Source organism: Micropterus dolomieu, linkage group LG07, assembly GCF_021292245.1.
Source record: "Micropterus dolomieu isolate WLL.071019.BEF.003 ecotype Adirondacks linkage group LG07, ASM2129224v1, whole genome shotgun sequence".
In the NCBI taxonomy this organism is placed as follows: Eukaryota; Metazoa; Chordata; class Actinopteri; order Centrarchiformes; family Centrarchidae; genus Micropterus; species Micropterus dolomieu.
In genome coordinates, this window is record NC_060156.1 from 11232353 (window position 1) to 11243875 (window position 11523).

The 11523-nt window shown below is 41.4% G+C and overlaps 1 protein-coding gene across 9 annotated transcripts in view; it reads right to left on the reverse strand.

Moving 5' to 3' along the window:
• dip2a (disco-interacting protein 2 homolog A) overlaps window positions 1–11523 on the reverse strand; it is an 83418-nt gene that overhangs the window by 22832 nt on the left and 49063 nt on the right. For 8 of the 9 annotated variants that reach the window (XM_046053658.1, XM_046053657.1, XM_046053664.1 and 5 more), the window contains 5 exons: window positions 11367–11438; window positions 7453–7572; window positions 7243–7362; window positions 3022–3291; window positions 975–1112 (listed from right to left, as the gene is read on the reverse strand). In XM_046053658.1, the coding sequence (XP_045909614.1) occupies window positions 975–1112; window positions 3022–3291; window positions 7243–7362; window positions 7453–7572; window positions 11367–11438 (720 nt within the window). The remainder of the gene's footprint in view (window positions 1–974; window positions 1113–3021; window positions 3292–7242; window positions 7363–7452; window positions 7573–11366; window positions 11439–11523) is intronic. The other variant, XM_046053665.1, reaches the window with a different exon arrangement.

Genomic DNA, 11523 nt, shown 5'->3' on the forward strand with positions numbered 1-11523 from the left:
CTGGCAGAACACCGGCTGCTTTCTGATAAGGTGCCGTCGTGCTGTTGCTGAGGTGACACAAGTTTCGTTTTACGGTGGACTGACGGTAACATTATAGAGTTGTTGTTTTCTTTAGCTTGAAATAATCCCATACTTTGGACACTTTCTTCTTTGTCCCTTGCTATTGCAAACAGTGCCATTATAATCAGGTCGTGTTCACAGCGTAAGCGCGATGTGCGACAGAAATAAATGTCCCTGGAAACACTGCTGTATAGTTAAACGGATTAAACGAAGCATCGATGCAAAGAATTTGTGTCAAAGCATTTTATTAATCAATTTTGTCGATGAATCCTAGACAAGACAAATAACTTAGTACATATACTGTAAAAACATATTTCTTAACGCATTTGTTTTCTTCCCCCTGGTAATGTCATGTGATTAAAAAAAACACTGAAACAAGTTGATGTTATACCAGGAAACAATTACCAACTAAAATTATTGTTATGCATTGTAATGACACATCCTCTTGGTTTGATTTTATTGGTTACCCGTCTCTACACTGCACAGCATATAATTGTCAATATCTGCGATGGCCCATCTGGAAACTGCTGGCAACATTTGGTGCATACTAGACTTTGGTGTTTGAATGATGAATGATGTTAGGAGGCTGTTAATTTTATGCAATGATCCGCTAACAACATGACGTTGCAAGAACTGAGCACAAAAATCACCTCTAATAATTTGGCTAATTGTGCTTTCATTAGTGTCAATTACATATTAAGCAATAAGGTAGAAACAAGGTGGTTTCGTGGGGGTGAGAGGTGCAGTGTTACCATGGCAACACAAGAGGGTCAGTCAGCAGCATGTGCCAGTCTGACAGGCACAATGACTAGGGAGAAGACAGAGGGACAGACAGCAGGGGAGAGAGGAAAGGGAGTGTGTGTGTGTGTGTGTGTGTGTGTGTGCGTGCGCGTGCACGTAAGCAGGAAACTCACCATCTGCAGTCTCCATGACGCTGGTATGGTGGTTGCAGCCGCGAGACACGCCTCGCACTGAGGCCACCTGGGGCCGCTCCGCATGAATCAAGGAGCGCTCCGACAGCCCCGTCACATCGGGGGGCGCTGAGTGGTTATCTGTGATGAGTGGGGTTTCGGGGGTTAAAAGGTCAAACGCCAGGCGTACTTTGCGCAATCGTTACTAAATAAAAATCTACTTCATGAGCTTGCAAACAAACTTATCTGACAGCTTATGGATTTGATTGAGAGGCAAAAAGCTTTTTTGTCATCTGCAAGTGGAGAGTGGAGAGTTTTTAACCATCTGCCTTTATAATGAATGAATGTTTCTATTCCGCGGATACATTCCCCTCAGCCAGTAATGTATCTGCAGAGAACAAGATGCCTGTTCAGCATGATTGACAGGCAACTGAAAGCAATCCAATACAACAGATCTGCCACAAATTCTTCATTAAGGTAAAATGTTTTACATTTTTGTTTGTTTTATAGTTGACACTTTCAGAGAGGTGTTTATTCAACTATAGGTTTATTATTGAAGTCGTAGTTAACGGTGGTGTTCGGTTGCCAAAATATTACAAACACCTCTCAATATAAGGCAAACTACAAAGTAAGGTTTGTAAAGCTTGAATTTATGGATAAACTGTTGTATTGGATTGCATTAGATTATACAGGTGTACCTAAGTGCCCAAGTAGTATGGGTGCTTTGGTATGGTGTAGTGTGGACTGGGTTTAAAATGTAAACCCATTAATGTTAAAATGCTATGGTAACACAGTGTTGTTGCAACCACAACAAATGCTGTTATTCATGGATATGAAGAACTGCACCCTGAGAGCTGAGGTTCCCCTCCTTATATGTGCATTGCATCAACTACATTTAGCACGAATGTGTGATTTCAAAACCAAAGGTCATGTTTGTTATTATCATTCATTTTACCCTAAAATGTTGCTTATGTATGATGGCTTGCCAAAGAACGGGGATAATACGGGAGATTTATTTACAGCACCATTCAGCGCTAGTCACTGCCACTACTTTATGACAGCAACCTTGAGGGGAGACAAGCTGGACAGAAATCAGACAGCTCCATCCTAATAGGATATCGTTCTGCCGGCAACATGTCTACACACACATGAACACACATACACATACATACACGAGCAAGACACCATCTCACTTTGCAACTGCAGAGAGACGGATGGAGATAAATCCACTGAATCTCATTAACAAGCTTGTGACACTCACAACGTGGAACGAGTAGCACATTGACGGGGAAGTGGCGGTGAGCCCTTTTCACATGGCTGAATGACGGCGAGATGGCAAACGGAGACAACTAATTAAAGAGACTTGAATTAAAACGCTGGTTCCCTTTGTCTTTGCCTCATCAAGTGCTTTTGTGTATGTGAAGAGAGATACGGCCTCGGTTGTAGCAGATGTGTAAGACACCGCTGTCTGCCTGCAGTTGAGCTACAGCAGAAGATCAGTCAGAACAACATAATATAGGTTAAGACGCCACCTTTGAGATGACAATAATTAAGATTGGCTGGGAATAATAGAACGCATCAAACGTCTGCTGATATCAGTAAATGTAAGACAATGGAGAACGTAAAGAAATCTGTCTGCAGACTCTGATTCATGTGTATATTTAGATGCAGGAATTCAAAACCATAAACCTAAGTACAGGTTTCTGGAGGCTTCTTAGAGGACGGTTACCCTAAGGAAACTGAAATCAGGATTCTTCCACCGGAACGGTGAAAATACTAAACGCAGGAAATCATTTTAAACATCCAATACTGTTTCCTTGCTTGGCATGGAAACTTTACGTCGTTCTACAACACCTTCCTACTTCAGCTCACAACCACACTTCACACATTGTAAAATTTCTCTGAAGAGCATTAGGAGGTAAAAAGAGCTTGGCAAAATGTATTCACCTATAGACTAACTGGATGAAAGCGCTGCATCATTTAAAAAGGAGACAAGAACTAATAGATCGGGCAACCGAAATATGATGGCGTGTGCATGTGTGTCACTGACCTAGCTGGGTGTGTGCCATAAGGTCGGCCAGTGCGGTAGCTGCTGCGTTGGCGTTCAGGGCTGCGTGGACAGTGGTGTTGGTGGTGGTGACGGATCTCCCTCCCGGGTGGGATGAGGTGGATGACGCGGAGGATGAGGTGGAGGAACCCTGGATGACACGGTTAAACCAGTGCTCAACGGCTGGGTGGCCGTGGCCCTGGTAGGGCGTGGAGGTGGCCAGACGTCCCTGTCGGCGCAGCGAGCCCTCGTCTTCCGACGCTGAGGAGGTGTCTGTGTTTGATAGGTCAAGACAGGGCAGCGTCACAACAGTGGACAAAGACATGGGGCAGTCTACAATGTCACCAGGAAAATAACCAAGATGGTCAAACTGGCAATGGAAGACTGCAGGATTTAGATGATATGCTGATGATACATTATTCTGCTTATACATACTGGGGAGAGTACATATGAGCTAGTGGGATGGCCAGATGATTTCAATGGAGATGGAAGTTGTTAGGGTGAGCGATGCTTGTTTTTAAATGTCTTATGGCCTCACTGGTAAAGTATGCGTGTGATATTTGATTGCCTATAAAAGTAACGATGCTAACACACAGTCATAAATACAGCCCACCGCAACAATATGCATACTACTATTTGAATGATAAAGTGTGATAGACAGGCCAGAGTGTTTCATCTTTGTAGACGAGAGTATGAAAAAAAAATTAAGTGCTGTGAGAAAACAAGAGGCTGGAGGTTGTGTTTTTAGACACTAAAAGTAATCCAAGGAATAAAGCTGACAAAGACACCTTTTGAAGAGAAATATTTATTGTTCAAGCCATACAAAAGTGTATGTTTACACTTGATACTGTTAACTGAACTTTTAAAGAAAACTTTATGTACTGTATGTTGAATTACACTCCTCAAAACGTGGATGTTCAAGACAAAAAAGTTATTTTTAGTGTGTCAGTGCATTTACATATTACCTAACTGAAACTAGTATTTTAAAGGTTAAAGGTGTTGCTCAGAGGTTAAAGGTGGACTCAGACCCAGTCACTGATGATTTTACTCGTGTCTCTTTATGGTCTCGGCAAAAAGTAGACCGAACGGGAACAACTTTAAAGCAAGTTAAGGATCATTCAAAACGAACACATTCCACTTCATCTGCAAAGCTCCCAGAAATGTTTGTTCCTTCAACGACATGAAGTTACACAAGAGAAGGCCAGTCTGAGATTTGCATTCTGCAAAGAATTTAGTGCAATGAAAGGGCTAAATGGGCTTAGGCTTCAGCCACTTGAGAAATTGAAATACTCAAGTTATAAACAACAACTTTTTAAAATTACCAGGAGAGGTCACACTCTTATTCATCATTGAAAAAGTAAACAGCTGTGCTTGCTCTGCAGCAATCGTAACAGTGCCAAACTCATTCACAGGTCTCAAAATATTACACTAAAGTCTTTGTGCAAAACAAAGCTTTATTAAAATGGAAAACTTATCCCAAATCCACTGAGAGGACGGGAAACAGACATTTAGAAAACAGAGATTAAGCCTGTGTGAGTGATCAGCACATGCCTAATGATGTTCTCTAAACTAATGAGCCTTCATGTGATTAATCTGCCTCCTAATCACTCACAGTACGTAGTACCAAGTCCATCAATTGATGACTATTCAAATCACTGTTACCTTCTTCAAGCTTTCTCGTGGCCTTGCAGAGGCTGTCAGAGGAAGGCTGGAGGAGGTTTGATTATAACAAGCTCAAATTTAATGTCTCTACATCCAGCAGACTCGTGGGGGCTATCTTGCATTTATGATTCTGTTTGTTATTCCTCTGCTGCTCTCCAATCTCTCTCCCTATCTCAGTAACCTTGACACACTTACACAGAGGGAGAGGGAAACAGGGGGTCAGAGAACAAATGCAAAGTAGAAATAGAGAGGTGGAAAGAGCGGGAAAGAAACTGAAAGAGAAAAAGAGGTATTAGTCACAGATAAACAGACAAAAACAAGAATAGATAGTGAAGAGTGAGTCAGAGAAAGACAGGCGGTGATGGAATACTTGGAGGTAGGGAAGACCATAAAAGAGAGAAAACCTAAGCAGAGACAGGATCAGATATGCAGAGATCTTCTGCACCAGTTAACTATTGTGTTCAAGCAAACAAAGACCTGTACAAGCTTCTGCCCAGCATTTAAAAGCTTGAGCTGGTTTTCACTGACTTTGTTTCAATAGAAAATCGATTCAGTCCTATTGGCTGAAGCAACATCAGAATGGTTGGTAACTGAAAGTGACAATTACTGTACTGACTATATACAAATGGCATCCTACATATTGGAAACACCAGGTTCAATTCGCCCTTCATCTATGTAATAGAAACATTAAATCACCTTTACTTATTATTTATTAAGTTGGCTACTAGTACTGAAAACAAGACCAAGAGGCTGTTCTTGGGCACAGTGGTACTTTGAGCTAAATGGTAATCCGCATGTTAACATGCTCACAATAACAATGTCAACATGCTGATGTTTAGCAGGTATAATGTTTACCCTGTGTGTGCTAACATTTGCTAATAAGCACTAAACACAAAGTACAGCTGAGGCTGATGGGAATGTCATTAGTTTTGCATGTAGTTAGTTCTAAACCAAAGTGCTGGACGAATAGAAATATTGATCTGATGATGACGCTAGATCAAAAGGGGATCACCAAAGTGATTGCAATTCATACTGAGGGGGACTATGAATGTCTGAACCAAATTCCATGGCAATCCATCCAATAGTTGTTGAGACATTTCAGCCAAAACCAGAAATGTGAACCTCATGGTGACGCTAGAGGAGACCTCAGGGGATCACCAAAGACAGTAGGCTTTGTCCTCTGGGGACCATGAATATCTGAACCAAATTTTATGGCAATCCATCCAATAGTTGTTGAGACATTTCAGAAGCAACGTTGTGGACTTGACCGACTGACTAAAACTAATTTAAGACCTTCAATGAAAAGGTGTTTTTTTGCAGGTTTTCCATGAATGAGTTCTAATGTTTTCTGTATTGTAACTGTACAGTGTAGTAGTGGCTAAATTTACCATATGTTGCTTGAATAAGGCTTCTACCATCCAATCATGCCACATTGTATTGAATGACAGGTTTGGCGGTATGAAATGATTTTGCTCACATTACTACTGGTTCATCAGACATGGTGTGGTCAGACACGTAGTATGACCAGATGTAAACCAGCCACTGCAGATTAGCAAGATAAGAGATGGAAAAAAGAAAAGTTAATCAGTGTGCATGTGTGTTAAATACAGATACCAACAATACTGGAACCTGTTCCTCAAGATTTTACTAAACTCCACTAATGAAATGTTGAAAAAACTACAGCCACAACCATACCACTGTGTGTACACCAACACATGCAGCTGCCTCAAAAAGTAGCAGAGCCCAGCCCAGACTGTCTTATATGTACAGTATGTGATTTTGTGGTTGTCAGTCCTACCTATTCACCATATCCCAGTAGATTACAGTAGATCACTCAGAGTGACTGAAAACAACCATGGAGAGCCCCCCTCCTCCTCCTGCTCAAACCCCAATGTCTGAGCTCTTAATCCGGTTACTCGCTCCACCGCTGTGTCCTCTCTCTTTACCCAAGACATGAGGGTCCAAGGCCTCCCACCAATTAACTCTTATTCACCAATGATAAAGCCACTGCAGTGTTTGAAAGACGGGCAAGTTTTCTGTTATGAAATTTCACACAGATATACTCACTGACTGATTGGAAGATGAACTGCTTTCTTTGGGAAATATCTGGGCTAAACTAATAACACACAAAGGCACTCAACAAAAAGAAGCCTCAGAATGCAGTAAAATTACAAATATTCAAATAAAGTGGCCCACACAATACAAACGGTTATAAAAGCATGCGAAAGGTCGACATTTTGAGACTATGTTAAAAATCTGATTATGCATCCATTATGCAACTCATGTGGGAAGGTCTGCCTGGGAACACAACGGTGAGAACTGAATCCTTTATCGTCACAAAGAATGGATACATTCATCAGACTGCACAATTCTGTCCAGCAGCAAATGCTTGGCAACATCAGCTTTGATCACTGGACACAACAGAGTGTCAGCGTCCTACACTCCAGTGCTCATGGGAACACATGTAAACTGCCCGGTGCAATCGTAAACCTAGGCTGTGTGTGAAAAGGATAAGCTCTGCCCTCGGTGAACAGTGTGGGTTTACAGGAACAGAGGTCTCACCTGGCGGGGTGCATGCCTCAACAGAAGACTGAACTAGCACAGATCGTCTCTTGGAGGGCATTGGCATCTTCCTCTCTTTGTACTTTGCCAAAGCTGCTTGGACGGCTTCTGTGTGCAAATCTAAGAGAACACATCAACATAGTTAAACTACAGCATGAAAGAAGAACACCAGGCATTTAAAACTTTCAGGCAGCATGAACGCATGATTACCAGATCTGAAGCGTTCATCCCGTGTGTTGGCCGCCCGCGACTTGTTGTGTTTAGAACCTGGGAGAACGGCTTGGGAGGAGGCCTGGATCCTGTTGTCAATTTGCAGAGAAGGATCTACACCTGCAGAGAGAGAGACAAGACCAAAGCAGGGGGAGGAGAGTTTATAACAAGACAGAAACAAAAGTCATATCTTCCTCTAATGCTCAAAAGCAGAAATATAGCAGAAATATGATCACATACACTCTTTGCAGAATGTGCCTTGGACATCACAAGCTTAATGGTAATCCCCATTTAGGCTGCTTTCTTCTAATACAGTAGCTTGGATTTGAGAAAGTATTCACTTTAATTAATCCTGCCTCTCTCGCAGCCTTCCAGCAGCTTTCCAAAGGAAGCAAATGCAAATTGCACAGACGTAACAGAAAGGAGGTGATTAAGCACCGTGAATGTCAAAAAGACAACATCTTCTTCTAACTAGAGCATTCTAAAATTATCATACTCTCAAACTTGTCAACCCTTTGGTGCAGGCAGTGACGCAGGCAGTGATTCATCCTTTAGCTTATGCAATTCTCATTTGAGATTTATTAAATAACTAGTGGTTAGCATCAGAGGGGAAACCCAAGATTGTCACCTGAAAGAGGGTCACAGCTTGAGCTCTATTATTAGTCTTCTACCACGGGCTTCTTTTCTTTTTCTCATGCTCCCATACTGATGTATTTGAAGTATGTAAAATGTGAATGTGAATGTGAAGAAAAAAAAATAAAAAAATCAAGAAAGACATTCTGATGAGCCTTTATCCCAGGACACACACAGAATGTAAAATGTGACTAAATGAGATGAATCTAATTTTACTGTACATCAACAGATGAACTTCTTGACCCATTAATTATTGACAGAAAATCATTATCTTTTGGTATATAATGTCCTGCACATTAAAGACACATGAACATGTGATATTAATATGAACAATATGAACACACTAACTAAAGAAATGCCTCTTCCAAAATGTTCTTGAATTTCCTTATTGAATTATGAAAGATCTTAGCAGTTCTTTTAGGCAGAGTTGAGGGACTTCTTCACACACGATGGAACAGGAAACTGTCAAACAAACAGCATCTGTACTATAAATCAGCAATACATCAGATAGCTTTACAAGGTATATTTTCCTGAGAGTGGAACGAAGAGGAGAATAAAGTTTAAAAGGATGCTTCTGTAGTTCTGTCTCGATAAACAATACAAACTATTGCCATGTTTACACAGCCTCCTGCTGGTTTCCTGCCTGTACTTTAAAGATTTATTCCAACATTTCTGATACCTAAACACTTCATGTTTTGTACAGATATACAAAGCGGCAGCACAACAAATACCTAAATACATTACATTTTTTGTGTCAGTAAAGTACTAAGGCAACAATGTGAGTTGAGAACTAAACTCTATCTCTTCACTTCCTACGTTCCCTGCATGAGTACGATAAGATGCTTTTACAGACATCTTGATACAGTTTTTCTGTTGTTAGATGCCTACTACTTTTGGAAACGCCGGGTGTCAGCAGTAATATTTAACAGATTCAACACGATAATGCAGAATGACTGAGTGTGAGGGACTCATTAACATCACAACAGTCTAACCATTTTCATGCACTTCAACCAAACGTTTACAGAGTCAAAGCTATTCTATCAATGGCTAATGATTGACACTTTATATATATTACAAATGATAAGAACTATAAGTACTGTAGAAGAGTTTCTATAATGTTTAATAATAAAGGTGTTAAAGTTAAAATGAATACACATAACATCCTTCTGTGGAGGTCAAATGTGACTGAAAATAATAAGAGAAAGTCTTCAAATCCAAAAGTAAGTGCCAAAATTAAAGGTGCAGCTGTCTATGACCAGACTGTGGACAGCTTTGAGGATGCTGTGATGTTGCTACCTTTACTGACCTGCGACCAAATGAACCCACACAGAGTGGCTTCCTTTGCAATTATGCCCATTGGAAAACAGCCTTTTGAGGACAGAGTTCTACCACGCCACATTCAGCCAGCTAGATCCAATACCTTTGCTGGCTGGCCAGTCAGACACTTGGCCAGCCAGCCAGCCAGCCATCAGCCCGCCCGGCTTTTCAGTGGCAGCTTAGTACGGATCAGTGAGCTCCACACTGTCAGCAACTCTCAGACAGCAGCAGCACACACACACTGAAATGCTGAGCAACATTCATGCACGCCTCAATTCAATCTATTCAATAACATTCAACATTTCAAATATTATACAAGGTTCAATTAGGTCAATACATGGAGTCTGACATACACAGCATACCCTGAGCATGGATTGACACATCAATATATTGTATGCTGATCCCTTAAATTGCTCTGACAGTCCAGTCACACAACAGCGTTTCCCCAGCTCTGAGTTCTATAAAACAAGCCAGGACACCAGACCCGGTTGCCGGGCAGAACACACTTCAGAGACACACCACACTGAGCCAATCAGAAGCGTGCTCTGTCACAGCAGACGTTGTTATTGGTTCATAGCGAACACTGATGAATTTTTAGCACCTGTCTGATGCCATGATGCCATAACACTTACCGGTGTGGAGTCTAACGACACATGTGCTGTGTCTCACTTGCTAGAGACTTGGCTAATGACTTGCAAGTTAACAGCTGTATCTGAAATGTGCCTAATACAAGTAAATACATTTGCCGTGCTGCATGGGTGTGTCATTAGTTCCCAACACATTCATTCATCCTGCTGGAGGCGTGTGTTGTATATGAAGAATCTCAACTGCTCCAAAGCCTATCCATTTCTGCCCTATATCTATCACTTCCCTTCTTTAGGTGTTAGGATCCAGACTGAAAGGATATGATAGAGGGAAAACAAATAAATCCATGATAACAAGATGGGACAGGGAGCAAGAGAAAGATGGAGAATGAATGAGATGATCAGCCCAAGCTAAATAACAGGCCTGCTAACTGCAGTGGAAAGCCTTGAGCGAGTGGTCCTCACCAGACTCTGGTTTCCATTGAGGCTTGGTGTTCTGATAGCAGGCCAAACCAAAGACTGCCACTGACAGAGGACAGAGAAGCCTGAAGCATACAGACAGCGACTCCTCTTTGGGATTCACCACAAACCACCTCGGCCTTATAGTTTGCCCAAGGGGACTAGGACTGACTGACTGCATGACTGGGGTTAAAAATACCCTGAATTGATTTATGCATTTAGCTCCATAAAAGTCAAAAGCCATCTACAGATATTAAGTAGGAACATACACATAGGAAACTTGACATCTCCAAGTTAATACCTCTTTTCTCAAACACCCACAGTCTAACACAGAATGGCACGCACAAATACACACAAACTGACAATAAAAACAAAACAAAATATTCCTCTAAATAATTAGCAGTCTGTCAGACAAGCCAACTTGCCTAAAACACATATTCACATACTATCAAGAGCTTAGCATTAGCGTTATGAGAGCAGCAGACAAACACACTACAGACTAGCTATCATTCCAGCAGAGACACCTAATGTTTTCAATTCCATGACAGTATGTCTTCCTTGCCTTGGTAGGTTAGCACAAACATACTTTCATTTGGGCCCTACACACACTCAAAAATATCATAATCAAAAATATGCGTCTCCCGAATTTGCTTTGGCTTTGCTTTTATACTAATTTCTCTCTAACTTTGTACTCTTTTTGTAACTTGTTTCTGCAAGTTGTAATAAGGATTGTTTTATTAAAGAAAGTAAAATGTGCTATAAAGCTCCTATAATCATCATAATTAAATATTATAGGATACTTTTTTCTTTCCGTTCCCTCTTCCCTCTTGGCACCATGCTAACTGCTATGCTAACAGGCTGCCAGAGCAAAGACAATACCTGATCTGGACAGTAAATTTTCTGCAGGCCTGTGTGCCTTACCTTGTATCTGTGGGATGTACGGTGCCAACAGCTTGCCTCTTTTCTTCTCATAGCCCTTCTGAGTGATGTCCCCTGTACAGACACAGAGAGAGTAATACAGGGGAACAGACAGACAGAGAGAGAAGCGGGAGGGGGGGGGGGGGGGCAGAGAGAGGAG